The sequence below is a fragment of the Haemaphysalis longicornis genome, unplaced genomic scaffold (genome assembly GCF_048455015.1).
Source record: "Haemaphysalis longicornis isolate Haplotype H1 unplaced genomic scaffold, Haemaphysalis longicornis Haplotype H1 scaffold_3, whole genome shotgun sequence".
Taxonomy (NCBI): domain Eukaryota; kingdom Metazoa; phylum Arthropoda; class Arachnida; order Ixodida; family Ixodidae; genus Haemaphysalis; species Haemaphysalis longicornis.
In genome coordinates, this window is record NW_027526335.1 from 34,530,540 (window position 1) to 34,551,262 (window position 20,723).

General features: G+C 45.9%; 2 protein-coding genes across 3 annotated transcripts in view; one reads left to right on the top strand and one right to left on the bottom strand.

Annotated features, from left to right (window-relative positions):
• The first annotated feature begins 4 nt into the window (after positions 1-4).
• The window catches only part of LOC144174256 (hsp70-binding protein 1-like), a 27,189-nt gene continuing 6,470 nt past the window's right edge, over positions 5-20,723 (top strand). Inside the window, exons 1-7 of one of the 2 annotated variants that reach the window (XM_077702846.1) lie at positions 5-46; positions 88-333; positions 924-1,131; positions 1,717-1,932; positions 2,410-2,565; positions 6,513-6,798; positions 8,748-8,838. In XM_077702846.1, the coding sequence (XP_077558972.1) occupies positions 214-333; positions 924-1,131; positions 1,717-1,932; positions 2,410-2,565; positions 6,513-6,798; positions 8,748-8,823 (1,062 nt within the window). In that variant the 5' untranslated portion in view covers positions 5-46; positions 88-213 and the 3' untranslated portion in view covers positions 8,824-8,838. Of the gene's footprint in view, positions 47-87; positions 334-923; positions 1,132-1,716; positions 1,933-2,409; positions 2,566-6,512; positions 6,799-8,747; positions 8,839-20,723 lie in introns of those variants that run through there. The other variant, XM_077702847.1, reaches the window with a different exon arrangement.
• Positions 13,286-20,723, bottom strand: part of Glys (glycogen [starch] synthase) — a 17,543-nt gene continuing 10,105 nt past the window's right edge. The window contains exons 9-14 of the mRNA XM_077702843.1: positions 19,448-19,640; positions 18,797-18,923; positions 18,247-18,404; positions 17,366-17,467; positions 16,254-16,322; positions 13,286-15,081 (exon numbers count right to left, since the gene is read on the bottom strand). Coding sequence (XP_077558969.1) covers positions 14,917-15,081; positions 16,254-16,322; positions 17,366-17,467; positions 18,247-18,404; positions 18,797-18,923; positions 19,448-19,640 — 814 coding nt within the window. The 3' untranslated portion in view covers positions 13,286-14,916. The remainder of the gene's footprint in view (positions 15,082-16,253; positions 16,323-17,365; positions 17,468-18,246; positions 18,405-18,796; positions 18,924-19,447; positions 19,641-20,723) is intronic.

The window sequence follows — 20,723 nt, forward strand, 5'->3', positions numbered from 1 at the left end:
TTAGCCACTTAGCCGAGCCAAATCGAGCACGTTGCAGTTTCGGGCTGTCTGTGGCATAGAGTTTCTCAGCTAGTGAGAAACTCTATGGTCTGTGGGGCTGTCTCAAAGAACTGTATCGAAAAGTTCCATCAGTTGTTCCATTGGAAAACCCAAAAATACTCACAGAAAAGCCGCCCGACTGCTATAAATTGCTGCTACACATATTCAACAGTCATGAGTGGAGACGACAACCCAAGGAACCCCAAGACACTTCCAGCTTTGCTGAACTTTTGTGTCCAAAACACCACTACCCAAGGAGCTCCGGGTGCGTCTTCTGCATCGATAGATCCTGAGGTGAGACATGCAGTATGCGTCGTACGTCTTCAAAACCACAGTTGCAAAGAACGTTTTGCCTCTCTTCTGTTTTGCTTTCAGATACTTCCTGAATCTCTTTGTCAGTCTGGCATACTGTACTACTCACCGTTTCGCGTCTGACAAGCTTTGAAGTAAAGACAAAGTAGTTTTATTAGCCTATCTTTTTGTTTTGTCATGTTCTTGTTGGTAAGCTACAACTAGCAATCAAGTTTTCTCGGGGACCGTGTCTTCCAGATAATGTACCCGTAGCGTTTCCTACTGCGATGTTAGATACTTTAATCTAGAAGGGCCTGCTGTCAAAATGTTCAGTGAACGTACTGTAGGGACGAATTTTTTGACGACGAGCGTCGAAGCTGCTTTGAATTTCACTGGTTAGCTGCTTTAAATGTGAAGGTTCGAAGCAGTAAGCTATTTGTACTGAATGATGGTGAAGTCACGCACGCGTTCTCCTCGACTTCTGTACGGCATTAGACGATGCATGCGCACGAAACGCAGTAATAAGGATGAAGTTAACACCTTGCATTTGTTCGTTGGTTTACAAATTTCTCCCACTTTTATTTGTTTTCCAGCGCAAGAAATGGCTGGAAGAAGCAATGGCAAGCATGACAGTTTCTCCTGTAGAGGAGATGCAGAAAAACCTGAAAATGATACAGGACACACTGGACCAGGAAAAGGAGACTGCGGGAGGACAAGTCCCGTCCGAGGAGACTTGCAGCACTCTCGAGTCTGCCATTGAAAACATCACTGAATATGTTGGATCCATAGACTGTGCCAAAGGTGATTATACTCAGCATTAACCTGAGCCATCATTTCCTGCACATACTTGGACATTTTCGCAAGACTCTGGGCGAGATGTGCACATCTACGAAGGGCATCCGCATATTGCGGGACTTCTGCTGGAGCATATATAAGCTGAGCTGACAAGGTGCTCATGTGCGTTCTTGGAGGCACAGTACAGTTCGTGCCTGTTGCTTTTTCGGTCACCTTGTTCCAGGCTTGTGTCAGCCTCCCCAGTCTGCATGGCCAGTGAAAACAAAGCATTTAAACTGCATAGCTCAAAACACTACAGTTTCTTTATCTGGTGTGAACAGAAGAAAAACAAAACAAATGCCCAACCTGCCACTACTATTGGACACTTTGTTGGGATTCGTTCACTTCAGATTGATTGTAACAGAAGCAACAGTGCCAGTCTTGTGACACAGTGTGTACATGTGTGAACGAAAATGCCTTGTTGCCTACCCGAAATACTTTTTTGTGCTAAGTTGTGGGCTCCTTTACCTGCTAAACAAGAGTGCGAAGCTGGGCGAGTCGTGGACCTTTACCTGCTGCTGCACGCTCTCAACCCATTGTTTCTGTTTGCAGATTTCCTCAAGATCGGGGGCTTCGAGGTGCTCGATAAACTGCTTAACTTTCGAAGTGGCCCGGTGCAGTCGAAGGCTTGTGAGCTGATTGCGGAGCTGGTACAGAACAACCCCTACTGTCAGCAGCCGAACATCCAGCACCTCAAGAGGCTATTGCAGCTGGTGGACACTGCTGGTGAAGAGGCCGTCAGGCTGAAAGCTCTCTATGCTGTCTCATGTAAGTGTTCTAGCAACCCTGTTGATCAAATGCAGGTAGCTGGCAGTATCAGCTCCTCAAACTATGGGGATTTCACTGCACATTTAGAAATCCCTGGGTGGTGCAAATTAATCCTCAGCCTCCACTACGGTGCGCCTCATAGGCCTGTTCCAGTGTCGGTGTGTAAAAACCCAATTAGAGCTTTGGGCTTGTATCTAGAGTGGAGAATGTAGGGTTTTGGGGGCTTGGAACTAAATCCCTCAGTACTAGGACTGCAAACGCCTTATCTCTCTGTAGACACACAGGTATTTCAGCAATAAAAGGTGGTTTTAAAATTGTATTTGTATTGTTTACGAGCTTATACATCACTGCGTTCTGCTGTTCTACGTGCCGTGACAAAAAAAAAAAAAGCCTGTGGCTCACGAAGTCCAGCCTTGGCAATAAATTCTTGTGTGAAAAATCACACATGCAAGAAATTGAGCATTTCTTTTTTCTTAGGTCTTGTACGGCACAACCTCCCTGCATATCTGGAGTTCGAAAAAGAAGATGGCTTCTCGGTGCTGTTGAGAGCACTGCAGTCGGACACTTCAAAGTTGAAAGCCAAGGCATGCTTCCTGCTCTCATCGTTGTGCTCCCAGCAGGAGAAAAGCAGAGGTGAGCATTACAACGGCATTGCGTTGGCTGCAGCAGTGGAAAGCTCCGTGCAGCATCACGAAGCTGACAGGCACCAGGAGCGCTCTCTCCTACAGCGATGGAGTAGGCTTCAGGAGCCTGCAGTGTTTCAGTGAAATTGTAATTTCTGAACAAAAAGTTGACTGATGTAGTTCACATCACGAGGTGCTCTGAAAGGTAGAGTCAAATGTGCCCACAGACTGTTAAAGGGCCATGAAAACAAGTTTGTCTAATTTGAAACAACTGGCCTTTGGTAACTCGTTCGGCTCAACCCCAGCCCTAAAAGACATTTTTTTAATGAAAAAAAAAAATGGAAGAAAGATGACAAATTTTAAAATTTCATGCTACAGTTATGTAATATGGCCAGCGAAAGAAACATGGTTATCAGTGTGCAAACTGCACGTTAGCATTCAAGTGACACGATCAAACGGAGCTAGAGGCCCTGCTGCAATCGTCCTGTCTTGTTTTTTGGCGGTGGCTTGGGTCAGCAGCCACCAGTCACACAAACGAGATTCTGCGACGTCAGGGAAATCACCGGAAAGCGGTGTTGGGGAGTAACCACGGCGTCATATGCTCTTTTTTATATCGCTGTCATTCCTTGGAAGTTTGTGGTAAAATCAGTGTCATTGTTATCGAGACAAAGCAGTCTTTTTAGCGAACCGAATTTGTATTTGATCTTCATGGCCCCTTGAAGTGTTCACCGCTGGAAGTGTTAGCAATGCATCATCAAAGGGAGCAGGGCAAAAGCTTGCTATGGCCTTCTGTCATAAAAGGCTGGTGCATGTGTACATGTGTGACGTCACAATAAATCAACAAACATGGCAAACGCGAAATCGAAGTGTTCACACAGCAAGCACTGCACTTGACAACAGGAAGTAGTTGGCACTTTCAATAGCTTAGTCATTTTATTAACCTGTATATAGTACTGCAGGTAAAATGATTAGGAAGTAGTACATATAAGACTGCTGGAATAGCATTGTCTCGTTAACAGCATAGTGTGCCTCTCCAAATGGATGGCAGCTAAGCTGACCACATGTAATGCACAGTTCTACAAGGGCTAAAGTTTTGGACAAAATTTAGCAGTGCAAAATTTAACCCTTTGTGGTCCGCTGCCGGGCCATGCTTGGCAATGTAAAAACGGCCGTAGTCGGGATATTCCCGACATGGGTGTTCAACGTTAAACTTTGCAGTTTTTTCACTCGGCCGTGAGCACATCCTTTGTAAACATGATGCGCCATCTTTTGAGGGATAAGTAAACTTTGTTTGTTGAAGTTTTCCTCACTTTGCACTAGGGTGCAGCACAATGCTCAGCACGGGCCTTCTGGGTTCCGGAGCATTGTTACGTGCACGTTGTTCGCAGGGAAGCATGGCCGTTTTCTCCTTGCGGGCGTTCTACGCTGGTGCACTAAGCGAAAGCGATGATGACTACAGTGAGAAAGATCACGTGCTTCCATCAGATAGTGATTACAGTGATACGACAGAAGTGAGTGACGAAGACCACGACGGCGGTGGAGAAAGCACTGGCTGGATCATTACCTTGTGAGCAGTGCACTTGTCGAAAGACAGCGAATAGGTGGCCAAATTATTTTCCTGGCATCCGAAGGTTTCCATTGTCAGTAGTTTTATTTGGTGGTGCACACAGCTGCAGAATCATGCAGAGAAAGCGCAGCGAAACCTGCAGTATCGCCGCAACCTCAACCAATAGCTGGTGGTGATCTGAGGGCTCGACCCAAAAAGTGGGGCCTGTAAGAACGTATGGAGTGTGAAGAAAGGTTATTTGGTATGAGCCATTTTATGTACGAGCTCCCACGCCGTAGCAGCGAAGGCTGTGCTGTTTGTAGCGGTGGAAAAAGAAAAGGAGGCAGGAGGGAAGCAGTGATTTTCTGCAAAACCTGCAGTAACAACCCTGGCCTGCACCTAGCAGAATTCTTCGAGTGGTTTCACGCAGTGCTCAATTATCGGTAAAGAAGCTGCAAGCAGAAAGCAGGAGAAAAAATAAGTACCTGGTGAGTTTTTCTTGCACAGTGTGTTTTTCTTTGAGGAGGCAGAAACTGCCAAAATGGTTGCGGACCGAAATGGCCTGGAAGTGGGTGAACGTTCTGGACTGGACTGCACCGGGTTGTCATTGGGACCAGCTTTACAGCTAATAGCTAATAGTGTTTATACATTCCCAAATGAAAAGCATATCTTCAGGGGTTTTTCTTCCTTTTCTTTTCTGTATTAGTGATGCACCCTTACCTGAATATTAAACTTGTGATTGCACTTCTCCTTGTGTGTTCCCATTGTTACAAATTTGTAGCGTTACCTTGTCTCTGCAAAATGGATTTGATGGCATTCAGCTTCAATATATACTTGTATGTGCTTCCACAGACAGAAGTTCTGTGTGCAGCTGCTTTCTCCATGTTGTCTTGGTGGAGAACAGCATATTGCTAAATGCTGATTGAAGGCATTAAATATTGTGCCTTGTACCTTGTTTTATTGGACACAGAAGTGCCACCTCGCGAAAGCTGTCAACTTTCGCTGTGCATGACTTTCAAACAAACAAAAAAATCTAAAAACTGGATCTTCGAGGGTCATTATGCAGTACTGTAAAGTATTGCAGGCTCTCTCCACATAAGTGATGTTTATACCTGCTTGTCACAAATGCAAGGAGCTGTAGCATGACACTGCCGTACACGAAAGACAGTGGATCTTTTTTGAGGTTCGGCTCGGGTTTTGCAGTGTATGCCGTGTGGTTGTGCATGTGCAATCACAAATAGATCCCTCTCCTGGTATTGTGACGGCATGGCCACGTTCTTTTGCCTGTGTTCCGATTTGTGGCATCTAGTTGTGATTACGCATGTCTAAATGTACATATAATGCTCAAGATGGTTTGAAATGGGAACACTGACTGACAAATAGAGTTGCCTGTCAGTCAGGCCTTGATGTCTAGCCTCGTAGGACAACCATGAATTGTTAGACAAACGTAACCCTGTGCACAGAGTTCTTCAAAATAGTACACCAGTTGCAGAACCCAGCTTTGGTGTAGCTTAAATTAAGGGCAAGTAGGGTGCCTCGATGCCAGCACTGCCACTTTATCTGAGCCACACATCGAGGCACCTAAGGGCATTTTTATTGGTGCGGCTCCTATCGGACAAAAGCTGAACTTTCGTAAATGTTTACTTGTTAACACATTTTAATAAAATAATGCTTGCTTTTCAAATTAGGAACAATTAAGTTAAGTAACGCATAGAGTTTCATACCAATATATACTAGAGGGAAATCTGGCGCCACAGTCTAGGGTAACTGCGCTTCAGCAAGCGTTCCATCATGTACCAGGCAGAGATGTTCCACTTGTCCATGGCATGGCTCACTCATGAACAGGCTGAAAAGTTGCCTTTGGCTGCAAAAAGCAACAGCATTTCTGTGAAAGATTATTCAAATTTGTTTTGTTATTATAAAATTGATTCATTTGTCAGGGAGTATTTAGAGGCTTCGTGCAAGATGAACAAGAAAAAAATGTTCCCCTTTTTTGTTGATTTTGGCTTTGAGACGAGAAAGAAGCCATGTGGACAGCCAAGCCAAGTAGGCAATAAACGTCGCTAGCTGCAATGGCGGCGCCCACGATTGCAGCGACAGATTTCCCTCCAGTATATATTAATATGAAGCTATGAGCTAACGTTTACTTAGGTTTCCACAGTTTTTCTTTTATGACTGACGGCAGCAGCCACAAGCGCTAGAGTGCTAGTTTCACTTTTTGTTGGCTAATACACTTGCCCCATGCTTGCCCCGTGTTTGCCCCAGTGTAGGTGGGCCAACTACAGACCCGTTTTTGATACATGGAGCCTGTGGGGAGTTTCGCAACTGGTTTATATTGAGTAACTCTGCCCGTGCACCCCTTCCAGCCAGAGTGTGATGCCCGTTGCTCCCTCTTTTGCTCCCCTTCCCAGGCACGCTGATTGGAATGGGCTTTGTGGAGCAGCTGGCGGTGTTGCTGCAGCAGGAGCAGGGCCCCCACAGGGAGCACCTGCTGGCCACCCTGGACACCCTCGTGTCCGAATGCCCCAGTGCCCGGGAGGAGTGCCGACGCCCCGAGCTCCACTTGGAGGACACCCTGCGCAACAGCCTGGCCGCGGTCGCTGACCACGACGAGTTCCGCGAAGAGTGTGAACACTGCACCCACATCCTCGCCCAGTGCTTTGCCGACTCTTCCCGCGGGAATCCCGAGATGGAAAGGTAAAGTGGGGAGGAGGACTCTGACGAGAGACTTGGACCAAAGCCGTGCCTCCTGCGACACACTGCGTGACGTGTGCTCGAGTGTGTTGGATGGATCAGTTATAAAAGTACCCTCATCCTTCCGAGAGTGTACAGTTTCACTTCTGTCGTGCCCCCGATGCCTGGGGGTGGGGACGTTCACCGTATTTTGTTTCGCAGCTTTATTTTCACTGCTGCAAGGAGGCTGTTGGAGAGCCTCCCGAGGTGGTCTCTGTCAGTACCGAGGGTGGTTAACCCATTTAAGATAGTGCCCTTCATCGCTGCTCCGACGAGCAAGCAGTGTTTGCACTGTGCAAGTCTTCCTTAGGTAGCTGGCTAATTGTGCCAACACAGTTGTGGCATTTTTGAAGAACTGATGCACCTACTGCATAAATCTCAAGGCTTATGGCAAGCATCCATACGAGGCAAATGCGATCTCATGCCCGGGGTGAGGCGTAACAGTCACCCCAATGAGATGACTGCATGAGCACTGAACTCGCAGTGCATACGCTACTTCTACAGCATGGCCCTGGTATACTGACGCGTGGCCTTGCTAGACTGGGAAAAAAAAAAGAGAAAAAAAAAAAAAAAAAGCACTGATTATTACTATACTCCCCAATGTGAAATTTCTGTGCAGCCTGAACTGCAGTCTTTTGGTCACGGCACATATCTGCTGCATCTCAGGAAGTGATCGCGTGATCAGCGAACGCACGGTGGCGTGCGCTACTCTGCCATTCTCTTGCAATACGTCACCGCTGCCGAGTATGTCGTTGCAAATCGTGTTCGAGTCTTCCGCGCAAATGTCACGGGGTTTGGATGAGCACTGAATGGAGCAGCATCTGGGGTAAGTGCAAGAAGGAGGGCGCTCGTCAGTGGCGATGTATGGCGAAAGTGTGAGGTGGAGGCAGTAAGAGAGATGACGCCATAGCCGCCCGTGCCACCCTCCCCGCCACACTTCTGCCAGACGCTCCTCTCCGTTTCTTTCAGCCTGGCTGCCTCGTTTGCTCACTAGGTTACGCAGACGCGACGGCCGCTGCCACTGCCGCCATCGCCACGGAACTCGGGTACTGGGCGCCAAAGGGCTGTGCCCTGAAACACCGGGCTGGATTTAGAAGAGGCTACTCAGCAATAGATTGCATCCAGCCATCAACCATGCAGTGGAGAAATTTGCAGAGTGCAATAAGCTTGTTTCATGGCGTTCATAGATTATGAAAAAAACCTTTTAGTAGAAACCCGTTGCAGTGACAGAAGCACTGAGAAAAGAGAAAGTAGAGGAGATGTACTTAGGGCTCTTAGAGGATACAGAATGTGCATGCCCAGTAACTCTTCATAAGGGAAGTGAGAAGTTGTTTATTAGGAAGGACCTGAAAGCAGGGAGCAATGCTTCACTGAAATTATTTACAGCGTGCCTACAGGGGGGGATATTTAGGAACGTTCATTGGTAGAAGTGGGAGATGTGAGTAAATGAATATTTGAACAACTTGTGATTTGCAGATGGCATCATCTAGCTCAGTGATTTGATATAAGACCTGAAACGGGTGCACCTAGAACTTAGACAAAGGGTTATAGATAAACATAAGTTGAAAGTAATGTTAAATTGAAATGCAGAAACCAGCTCCACCAGCCTGGTGAATGAAATACAGTCAAACCCGATTATAACGAACCCGGATAGAGCGAATTATGCTATATATCGAACAAAAAAAGATCCATTACGAAAATACACGCGAAACATATTCCTTATAACGAAGTTCACATCTGATATATCGAACTCGGCACGCCTAGAATTGCCGCCAAAATGCATGGTCTCGGAGCGGCAATCGAGGTGTTGATTGGCTGCGATGGACATTTTGAGCCTCCCATGGAGCGACGTGACTCCCGGCACTTTCCGTAACTGTGAACGATGCGACTGAGTCACGATTAAACCCTCCCAGTCAGCGAGTCCGGACCAAGATGGAAGCATCGGCGAACGGTGGGAAGAGCCCGCCAACGTTCCCGATGTTGTGCTGAAAGGAGTGCCTTCGAGGATTGCTTGAGTGTCGGCGACGACGTTGCCCTCACTGTGACCTCGGACGCCGACACCGTCACCAATGTCATGGCTGCTGGCGCTGCTGGCGCTGCTGGAAGCACCGAAGAGGTGGGGGATGTCGCGAGTGGAATTTGTCCGATGCTTAATGAAGCGCTTTCGGCAGTCAATGTGCTCCACCAATATTGCTTCAATATTGAAGGACACGGACTGAAACTTATGCAAATGATGTCTCATGTAGAGAATTCCGTGCTAGTTGATGCCGCCAAAACGAAAGTGAAAACAAGAATCACCGCTTTTTGGGAAAGTAGGTAGTTACAGCAGAAAGTAGCTTTATTGCTTGCAATAAAGATAGTAGTTTTTGGTATGGTATTGGGATACTTTCATTATGTTTGTTTCTGCATGCGGGGATGGCAGGAGGAGGGGGGCTGGGGGTAAGGGGGGTCCCACGTACTGTGAACTCGTAACAAAAAACTCGTTATTGGCGGGTTTGGCTATTTTGAACTATTAGATATATTGACCTAATCGTGACGTATACTGCTGTTCGCTATAGCCGGCTTTGACTGTACGAGAGGTGAATGAATATTAATACTTCAGCAAGTAGACTGTGCTGATCCGGCTGAGGAAAAATCAATCAGATGTGGAATTACTATTGAGTGGGAGCGTTTAGCAGGCACCCCTCACCAGGCGGAAAAAAGCACACAATGAATGCGTGCTTGCAGTGGGTGACTTAACAGCGGGTACTTGGGGAATTACTAAGCACCCTGAAAGGAAACTTAAGTTGGCCCAATCAGCTGGAAAGTAGTATGGGAGTAATGCTTATGGGTAGAAAATGAGCGTCTTAGATTAGGGAACAAACGCAGGTGCATGACATCCTAGCTCAAATTAAGTGAAGCTGTGTTGGGGCGGGTATATAATGCACCGCAGTGCTGACAACTGGTGGACCACCAGGGAAGCAATGGAGGTTGGACCCAGAGTAGGAGATTATTAAGGTGATGGAAGGGTGAGGTAAGGAATTTTGTGGCACCGAGTGAATTCGGACAGCACGGGATAGGAGCAGTTGGAAGTCTGTGGGTGAGGCCTTCATCCAGCAGTGGACACAAATAGGCTGGTGGTGATGATGATGATTTGCGCATTGCTGTCATAACTATCGCGCTTGAACTATGACTGTGGAGGTGCATGGATGTGTTTGCCTTGTCGCAGAAAGGTGCAGAGTTGTCTTATGGTAGAGCGCACGCAAAATATGTGCTGCCATTGTTCACGGATTGTAGCCAGCCAGTTTCTTCTGTATCCCTTAATCCTAAACACTAGAATTTAAGCACATGCCCGGTCAGAGGGATTGACCAAGGGGATGGTGTTCCACCAAGCAGGTTGAAGCGGATAGTTTCATCTACTACCAGGCACAGTGAAATTTAAGCACACATCCACTATAAAACACTGCACAATGCCCATTTGGATGCATTTCCCCAAATGGATGAGGCGTAATCAACTAAGCAAATGGATGAAGAGGGGAAGTTGACCATTGTTCCGTGCAAGAATACAGGAAGGCAGCTGGCTGCTTTTTCTCCCTCGGAAGACAGCGTGAAAGGCAGTGCATTCGGATTATGTGCCACCTTTTCTTTATCGGCTGGAACGGTGCATCTGGGCGTGGGTGGTCCTCTCATCGATCATCACCATCAGCCTGCTCGTTTTGCACCTTTCTCTTGTTCTGTGCGGTAACGGAGAGGCTTGGCCAACTGAGTGTGCGAGTGAAGACCTTATTGAAATCGCCTGCTGTGGTGTCCCTAATGGAGCACCATGACACGGCCTACGTCGTCCTGTCAGAGACCCTTTACCGTAAAATCGGGAGAGACGCCCCACCCCCGAAAAATAACCCACCCCTGTTTTCGGCACAATTTTCCAATTTTTTCAAAAACACCGAAAGATAACCCACCCCTGACAATAGCATCATCCCACCCGGGGATGATGCCCGGGGAAACGAGGTTAGCTAGTGGGTAGGGTGAGATCACAGGTCACAGGAACCTGAAAAGGTGCGGTATATCCACAGCCCTCGATGGATAAGAAGACTCAGAGCTTTATGAGCGGCTTGTTTCGGCGATCCCTCATTCTGCTGCCTGCCAACCGCGTCGAACTCCGTGCGTGAGGAGGTGGTCGACCTTTTGTTTGACAGTGAGAGCGACTGTTCGTTCGACGGTTTTGAAGACGAATGAATACAGTGCTAATAAATGCGTGTTCGTTCTTTGGCGCTCGATACATTTCTCAACTTTTTTTACTGCACACCGAAAGTTAGCCCACGTCATATTTTCACTCGATTTGCTCTCGATCTTAGGAGGGCTATCTCGGGATTTTGCGGTACTCCCCTCGAGGTCCCTCAGCCTCCCCTGGATGGGGGGCCGGGCCCTCTCGGCTTTCGACCGGCTTCTGCCTTTCAAGCGCCGCCAGGATCAGCTGGGCGGCCTGGAGTTGCTCGTTCCTGTCGTTGCTCCGCGCCACAGCTTCGCCAGCTGTCCTTGTTAGGCCTACATGTATGCCATCAGTAGGGGCACACCTTGATGCTGGCCCAGTGGTTACTTCATTAATCGGCATGCTCAGATTACTATGTCTGCCTTTAGTCAGCTACAGTCATGGAGCCATCTTGGCATTGGAGCTGGGTGCTTGTCTTCGTCTCGTGTTCCAGAGGCTATGGGTTCCATTCCCACCCAGACTCGAATTTATATGTTACTCGCACCATCAGCTGTTGTGTGTGTACCTGAGGCTAGATTTTCAACCTACCGAGTCATCCAGTCGTCTCACATTAAGAAGCTAGAATGCCAAAAAGCAAGCTTACACGTGCAAAAAAAAAAGGGAAGGGGCAAATGAAAGAAATTTCTCTTCATGGAGCACAGCAACGCTGCTGGTTTGTCTTTTCAATTCGCCTTCGATGACGCTGGCATCTTCCATTAGGGGAGAGAAAGCAGCTGCCAGTCAGTTGAGCTTGGGTTGTCCTTTTTTTGGGTGCCCAGTAAAACTGTCGCACGCGCTTGAAGAGGAGCGGCAGCCATACTTTCATTCTGGGCCAAAGTGCACAAAACAGGACGGCACTTGGGGGTCTGCAATTACTGCCTTGGAGGAGCACCGGTATCATTTGAGGAGAGAGCCAGTGCTGGATGACAGCACTGGAGACCTGGTCTGAAAGAGGGAGAGAGAAATTCTGCTTAGCCGGATGTTAGCAGTGTAAGCAATTTGAATAATAAATGATTGCCTTCAAATATATATCGTGGCCCAAGAAATTCTTCAGTTCTGCTTAATAACCAGCACCAAAGCAGCTTACAGGGAGAATTTTGTAAATGGTGCATCAGTAATTCATTGTAATAAACTTTATACAATGTAGCTATGGAAACCTGCTTTTGAAATGCTCAGGCTTGTGCGCCTGCCATTCATTGGTTGATGAACTACTGGATGTTCATTCATGTTTATATTTAGCAGCAGCATTGAACTTCAAATAACTGTAGAAAACATAAAAACGATCTGCTTTTAACCAAGACAGACTACAAGTGTAAGCTAGATTATAAAATTAACAGCAACTACAACAAATGTGCATTTTAGGTAATGTTCTGCGATCACAGAAACTGGGGGCTCCCCCAAAGTTATTTGGGTTTAGAAAAAATGCCTTACAAAGCAGCGCGATTGACCACAGTAATCAGCCATCCTTTATTGCTAATTCAGAGTGACACTACCATGCATTTGAGGAACAAAATCCAGCTAGCTATAGTTTTTTTTGGCCACAAGTTGAAAATGTTAAAAATTACTGTTGGACGTCTTGCTACCTGAACCAGATAACCACCATTCGTGAATGTTAAACTGTGGAGTCTCTACAAACCAGAAAATACGGTGAGGCTTAATACTATTGTAGGGCCATTTATTACAGATGGAAGACAAATTGATAGCATGTGTAAACACTTAGGTGCGGTGAGCACAGAAGCTGAAAATTGGGTATAAACTCACCTTGTGCAGATCTACCAGTGACTTTTGGCCACATTTCCTTCTCTCTGCCTAGGTTAGAACCACCTCCCTGTCTTTGACATCAACCGATTATACATGTAAAAGCACAGAAGGCACTGGGAAACGGTTGGTTGGCCATCTGTGTTGGATTTTTAATTAATGCACAAGTGATTCACCCTCTCCCCCCTTTTTTTCATCACTAGGGTATAGTTTAACATTTGTGCATGATGTAGTGCATTACACATGCCTATGAGAATGGCTGGAAGTTCTGTTTCCTGGTTCCAGCAACTTTTGTTACATACACATTCATAGACTTGCTTTGACGTTTGATGGTCCAGTTTTGTTTTGTTTTGTTTTTTCTAAATAAGCAGTTCCGCATAGCAATATTGCTTGCATGCTTTGAACTGGTATTTTTTCACCCACTTATAAGAAACAGCTTGCAGCAATCAAAAGAGAAACACATGCTCAGCGAGGCGAACTACCCTGGAGACATTTTATTGGCCTAAACCGGTGGGGAAAATGTAGGGACAGAACAAACACCGCAAAATGAACTTATACAAGAATAGCATTCTCCTTTCCCCTCTAATACATAGGTTGTAAAGCACCTTTTTTTTTCATTCACACTTGAAAAAGTTGCGTGCAACAAATCAGTGCAATTTTGTGAAAAATGACTGCCAGGTTCGAGCATCCACCGGGCTTTCACGTTTTCTCAACTTCCATTCCTACTTCTGGACAAATATTTATATATGGCACAATATTTTTGGAAACACAACATCACAAAGCATGAAAAAAACCAATGCCCAACATGTTCATTAAGGGGCCTTTGAGTATTGGTACACGGTGTTAAAAAATTTATGGTATTCTATTCAGGCCAGAGCCCCAAAAACCTATCGTTGTTCACTCAAGTTGACAATAGGTAACATCCACAGAAAGTGAAAACAAAATAGCTTTATGACTATCATCATTAGGCGGCTTCTGCAACTGTTATTGCACCGTACACGAGTAAAGACAAGTAGCCTAGAAAAAGAAACCGTTCTAAAATGGTGCAAATGGCCTAAAACTGATCATGCCAGGAAGTGTAAACAGTTCCGGCAAAACAATGCAAGCAATAACAGATCCTGTCCAAATAGGTTACCAGGATGTTGCTAAAAACTTAACTGGGCCAGTGTTAAAACACCACACACACCCACCTATTGTTCATGCTTCACTTCACTCATTGGAAGAGGCTAAGAAGTAAAGTACACCATAAAATGCGCACACATCAAGTGAGATGTGAGATGCCAGGAAAGTGTAAGGAAAAAACAGGAAGGGACTAGAAAAGGCTGGAACTGTAGCGAAAAAAGAAGATGGCACAGGAAAACAGAAGTTTCAGGGGACAACACGGAAAGGGAATCAGTAGCTAGTCCGTAATTCCTTACCCACGAACACTGCTGATGCCTGTCACAAGAGCCGACAGGACGCTACATCTTTTACACCTCAACATTAACAGTAACAGGAATTGCTGCCCCAACAAGTGTGGAATTCAGTATAAAATACATCATATTGCATTCAGGACAAACTGTAAGCGACCCCTCACCACCACAAAGGAGTGGCAACCACCCTGTGGCCAATGTCGCCAACAAGAAAACAACAGGGATATGAGGGAGATGGGCAAGTGCTACCTTAAGATGCTCCTAGTGGGCTAGGGTGCTGAGATTATAGTGGAAATATGCCCCTCCCCCTCTGTTTGCATGCAACTAAGGCAGCCAAAATAGAGCTTGCCTTAAGTCAGTCTGGCCATACAAAAGTGAGCAAGACATACCAGCTTCTCTCTACTTGGCCACAATATCAGTGGCGCTAGTATGCGAAACAGAGCAAGTAAAATAACCTCGCAAAATCTGGCCCATACAGCCCTGCTTCTGCTGCCGGAACAGGCAAGAGCCACTGCAGCAAAGCTAAAAAGTGCACACGCTTGTATAACTGAAATTGTAAATGGGCTGGATAAAAAGACCTAGCTGCAAAGGGGCGATGTACACAGCCTGAAGAAACAAATCCGTTTGCAGGGCCTCCCTGCCACCAGGAGCATTTTAGAGACTGCTAGACAGAGAGTGCAGGGCCTATCTGCTGAGAGCTGCCCGGTCGGGAGCATCGGCGTATTCCTCCTCTTCCTCCTCCTCCTCATCGCTACCGTGCTCCGAGGGTGCCGGGGTGGACGTTCGGGATGCTGTGGGCGAAGGTGGCTCGGACATGGGCCGCGGGTACCGCATCTGCAGTCTGGACGACTGTACGCGTTGCGAGGGTGGCGGGAAACGGGGAGGCAACGAAAGAAGAGAGCAAATCGGCTTGGTGACGACCACGGGCTGTGACTGGAGCGGACATTTTGGAGACCGTACAGAGAGCAGTGCTTTGGTGCGCCCGTAAAAGCCTGCCCCTGCAGGAGCAAAGGAGGACCCAGAAGCTGGGAACTGCTCACCCAAATGTTACGAGGGCACGTATACACACCACCCGTGGTAGCAGTTTTGTAAAGAAGCATGGCACTTTGCACAATCTTACTCCTCCGTTGTAAGGTGGTAAGACTGATACCAGCAGCACAGCTTGTAGTGTGCATCAGTAACAGCAAAGAGTACTTTTAGCGCTCCTCACAATGCCATGGTAACCTCCTGTTGTCATTAAGGCTTAAAAGGGGGCAGATGGGTCGTTGGGGCCGAAAAGCGGACAAAAAATCGTTTTCTGAAAAATGGCATTTTTGACATCCGCAGCCATTTTTCTATCAGTCTGCAAATTTTCTCATCGAAAGGCACCGTATTTTATTGCAAACAGCATTTTGAAGTGCACTCTACAGCTTGGTTTGCGCAGAATTCAATGGTAAAGCAGCACTTTTCTTGCAATGCGAAGCTAACGTTTTGCCGGCGGATTGCTCGGCACCCAGAGCAGGTACAAATTTTTTTTGCTTCTGATGCCTGAATGTGTGGAAATACAATGTTGTAAACAATTTTTTAAGTGGAGGCTTTGGAAAATTATTATTGTGTTAAATTGACACCACCTGTGAGCCATTTCTGGCAGAGCGCAGGAGGAGTTAAGTTCAGTATGTTGTAAAGCTACCAAAAAAAGCAAAATCAAAAAAGTTCTAACGTTGTATTATTTCATCATTTGTCTGCCTAGCCACGTGGATATCGCCATTCTGTATGGAGTGGTTATTTAGTAATTGATTGAAAATAATGGCAATTATTAATTATCTCTAAAAATAAACTTTCAAAAAAAAACAACATAATTGCGGATTTTAAAGCAGCAGAAAAACTCCACACTGCCATGCAGTTTCATTTAAATTGGATGGTAAATAAAAAGAATAGCTCGAAGGCCAGTCTGCCCGTTAAAGAACCCTTTGAAAAAATCCATGACATCAACATTATGAGCTCGCAACAATAAAGAATGAGCCGTGGTACTGTGCACTTACCCCGACATCGCCTTCTAGGAGCTCAGGGTGAGTCTTGTGTAGCGCCATTTGCCTCGCTTTCCTGTAATACTGTGGGGTGGGGGAACAAGCGCCAGAGTTCAGGTGCATGGCACACTTGTTCAGTCTCTCACTAAAAGGTTGCGAGTTCTATGCGGTCACAAGGAACATCGCTCACAAGCTGATGGCAATAACTGAAGTGTGGAAAGCATTGGTTGGCTCTGTAGGCTGGAAATCCGCCCTCACTGTCGGCGTCGTAATCTAGAGATCGCAGACAGATGAGCCAAAGGCACAAAAATAGCAAAACTGAGCAGAAGAAAAAAATCTAGCGAATTTGTGGCTGGATGGGAATCAAATTTACGCTTTCCAGAATGTGGGCTGATCCCCCGTTACGACTTGGTGGCTCTAGCAGACTTAAGGCGGGCCTGGCAAATACGTTGTTACCTTCCACTTAGCAAGGCCTACGTGAGCAATTTGGGCACGCAAGTTAGAGAAGCAATTAGGTGAGCAGCCAAGTTCGTTACTGCTAACTGTTTCATTTCTTCGGTGCTGTGAATGTGAGTATGCGCCAGCCTGATATTAGGCCCAATGCTACTCCTTGAGCTCTAGTGTCGTCAACCAGTACCTAACCGTAGCTTGACGCACGAGTTCGACATTGGTTGCCACATCATAAGGCTTAGCGTGATGGCTAACAGCCTAGACATAGGCTTGACAAAGGTGACTGGCCATGGCTCTCAGTTAATATAGTAACAGGGGAAAAAAAGGACGCAAAGGTGAAAAGGAAAGTGATAATGTATTAGAGGACACTAAACGTGAGAAACTGTTGCCAAACACATGTTACTTTAAAGCTGTTACTGAAAATGCACAAAATAATTCTGCGAATAAATTCATCATAGGAAGCTTTGAATGTCACTGCACGTGTGGAGCATGCTGCTAACGCATTGCAACAAAACCAACTTTATAGTTTCAGCTTCAGCTTTTCTGCACAACATGCCCTGTAGGCCCAGTGTTCTTTTAGTAGTACATTAAGTCCCATGCTGTGAATACTACAACTGGACCATTCTGCAATCATCCGCCCCATGGTCTTGAAGGTGAAGTGTGAGAGCAACGCATACCACTCCCAGGTTCTTCCAGTCTAGCAGGTCGCTGAGACGCTCTGTCCGGTTTCTTTGGATTATGCGCTGCCGCCGGGAGAGGCACGAGAAATCAAACAGGTACTGCAAGGGAAAGAACAGTGAGAGTTGATTTTGTTTCTCGGCGGGAACTCGACACAATTTCAGCGCCATTAGGAGGCTGCGCACTATTTTCTTGACACTTGAAGCAGTAAAACAAAGTTCTGAAGCTGCTAGGGTGAAAAAGCAGTGAGGGCATTTTTGATACAATTTGGATTTTTTTCAGTTCTGTTTATCAAAATCGGGCATCGTTTCTTTCACCTCCTCACAATTTGGAGTGTAAGAACAAAACGGATAGTACATGGGAAAGGTTGTCATTTGTGCATCTCATTGTGTTTTCCTGCCATGAACACCATTTGCCCAACATTTGCCCTTGTTCCAATTTGCCATAAACTTGTCTTGTTGCGTTTGCAGGTACAGCTGTAGATGACGTTTATTTGCAACTATGTAACAAGAAAAGATGGGCATACATTTTCAAACCAAGCAGTATATTAATGAAAGGCATCAAACCAAGTAATCAGGCACAGTTATGAGAATGATTGCTGGTTGAATTTTGCAGCTCTAGTGCTGTCGTCTTCCTCTGTTTAGGCCAATTGCGGCCACCCACCAGGCATGCAGATCCCACTTTGTGAAGCGCATTCCTTCCTTTTGCTATTTAAAGGTTCGATTTCTTTTTTTTTTGTTTAGTGGTGAAAGATTGCCACCAAGTGCAATAGTTTCAGTGGTCAATTTTGGGGCCTCAGTTTCAAGCTTGAAGAGATGCCAAGCCTGTTTTCACAATAGACGCCTAATTGGGAGCGATTACTGGTGAAACCCGCACGCACCTGAGCCAGCTGCTGCACGGACTCCTCGGCGCTCTTGAACCTGCGGTCAACAATGTAGATTCCGTACGACATGGGGTCGGCCACGTGCTCGGCTATGAAGCAGCCAAAGCCAGAGAGGTTGGTGGTGACGCTGGGAATGCCCATGACCGTGCACTCCGCTGGAAGCCAGAAGGAGAAGTGCCGTCAGCGAGGAGAAAAGGGACCTGCGCCTTGGTGTGTAGAACTTCAGTGCACTGCACTGCAAGTGTTTTAAACCCCACCCACACGCTGTTAAAGCTTAGCAAAAGGCATGCACAAAACAAATTTGCCCCAGTAGTGACGAACAGATAATGCAGTCAAACTATTTCGTGGACAGATTTTTCTGTTTCCGGAAACGCACCTTGGTGTTCCCGTGGATTGTTTTCCAGTGCTAACTGTTCCAAGGCATGTTTCTCTCTGTTCCAAAATACTATTTTTGCCTGCTGCAAAATGCCTCTTTGCTGCCCCCCAAAAGGAAAGTCTTGGCCAAGTGACAAGTGCCTAGCACGCAGTATTACAGTTTGGCCCTTACCAGGCGTGTAGCCCCATGGCTCGTAGTACGAAGGGAAGACGCCCAGGTGGCAGCCCCTGACAAACTCCTCGTAGTCCATGCTGAAGAGTGGGTTTGTGGAGCTCAAGAACTCGGGGTGGAAGATGACCTGCACCAAGGAACGGAATGCACTTTTGTAGCTCTGTTCTAGGCTTTACAAACCCAAGCAAGGGCTAACTCTGCCATTCACACTGAAGCGGATGCTTTGAAATCACACAGGAATTTCAGTAGAATTAAATGTGCGAGAATTTGGTAATATTTTGCCTCACCAAAAAAAGAAGGGCTGCTACTTCGATCAAAAATGAAACCAGCAAACTTGTCCACGCCACAGAAGCAGACTTGCCATAAGGTGCATGACTGGGCTACAAACGATGCTATTCAGTGCGAGTTTTCAACAATGGCAACTGTATTTTTAGAGAAGAAAAACAACAGAAACCATGCACAAGACATTTGCTGTGCTCTAAGTGAACGCTGCAGAGCTAAGATAATCTGTATCCCTTTGTTACTCTCCCCAGGTTTGAAACTCACTTAAATCATAAACAGTTTACACATATAGATTTTTGCCTGGGAGCCTTTTTTTTTTTCTGGGTTTAGACAGCAAAGCGTCTGACGATGTGTGTTAAGGCAGCCCACCTTGACGCGGTCCTCCCTGCGGTTGAAGAGTTGGCAGCGTCGAATGTGGCACAGGACAGGGTCGGAAGAGTCGTCCAGCATGTTGTGCGTGCAGACCGGTGGTAGCGACGTGCGCTGAGTGGCGTAAATGCAGCGCTTGAGCCGCACCAGGTCTTCGGGGTAGATCAACTCTTCGCCCTTGGGAATCTTGCCCCTGCAGGCAACGTCACGCTATGCTTTGGTGCTACAAATTAAAGCTACAGTATCGGGACAGCTGTCATGTATGCAGTGAGAAAATCATCCATTCACAAAGGTAGGCATATACATAGTACCAACGGTTTTAACACGTTTCGCTGAGGTTGCTCATCCACTGTTGGGCGGACGACATCTGTTTCTGGCAAAATTTTGAGGATATAAGTAACTTTTTAATGCATAGCATTCTTTGCCGAGTACCCCCACAGCCAGGCCTATGTAACACCCTCCATTTCCACAAAAATGCAAAAGTTTCACCAGTAATCGTTATAATAGCATAAATGGAGCTAAATGGTCGAACGAAATTTTGGAAAACTAAAAAAACTGGAAAAAATATAAAATATTACAGAAACTCGCGACCCGTGTAACGCCCTGCATTTCCACAATATTGCAAATTTCGCGAAAGTTCTATATGTAACTGTTATAATAATGTAAATGGAGATAATTGGTTGGACGAAATTTCGATAAACTAATAAATAAGAAAAATATCAAGAAATGACAGAAAATGGCAAAATGTGCAATGCATGGCATTGCCACAATAATGTAGATTAAGCGAAAGTTCCACCTGTAATCGTTATAACAGCGTAAATGGAGATAATTGGTCGAACAAAATTTTGAGAAACTAAAAAAAAAAACACAAGAAAAATTTGAAAATTCAGGAAAATGGTGAACCGTGAAATGCCCTGCATTTCCAAAATATTGCATATTTCGAGAAAGTTCCACCTGTAGTTGTTATAATAGCGTAAATAGAGATGATTGGTCGAACGAAATTTTGAAAAACGATAAATACAAAGAATATGAAAAAGTTACGGAAAATTGCAAATCGTATAACGCCGTGTATTTCCACAACAATGCAGATTTTGTGAATGTTCCACTTCTAATTGTTATAATATGTAGCGCATATAGAGACAAATGGTCCAACAGGATTTAGAAAAACCCAAAAATTTGGCTTTAAAAACTCACACTCAAGAAAAGCGGCGTAAGAATGCTACACATTAGTAGATAATTTTCTGAATTTCTGCACTTTTTTCTTTCCGTTTGATAA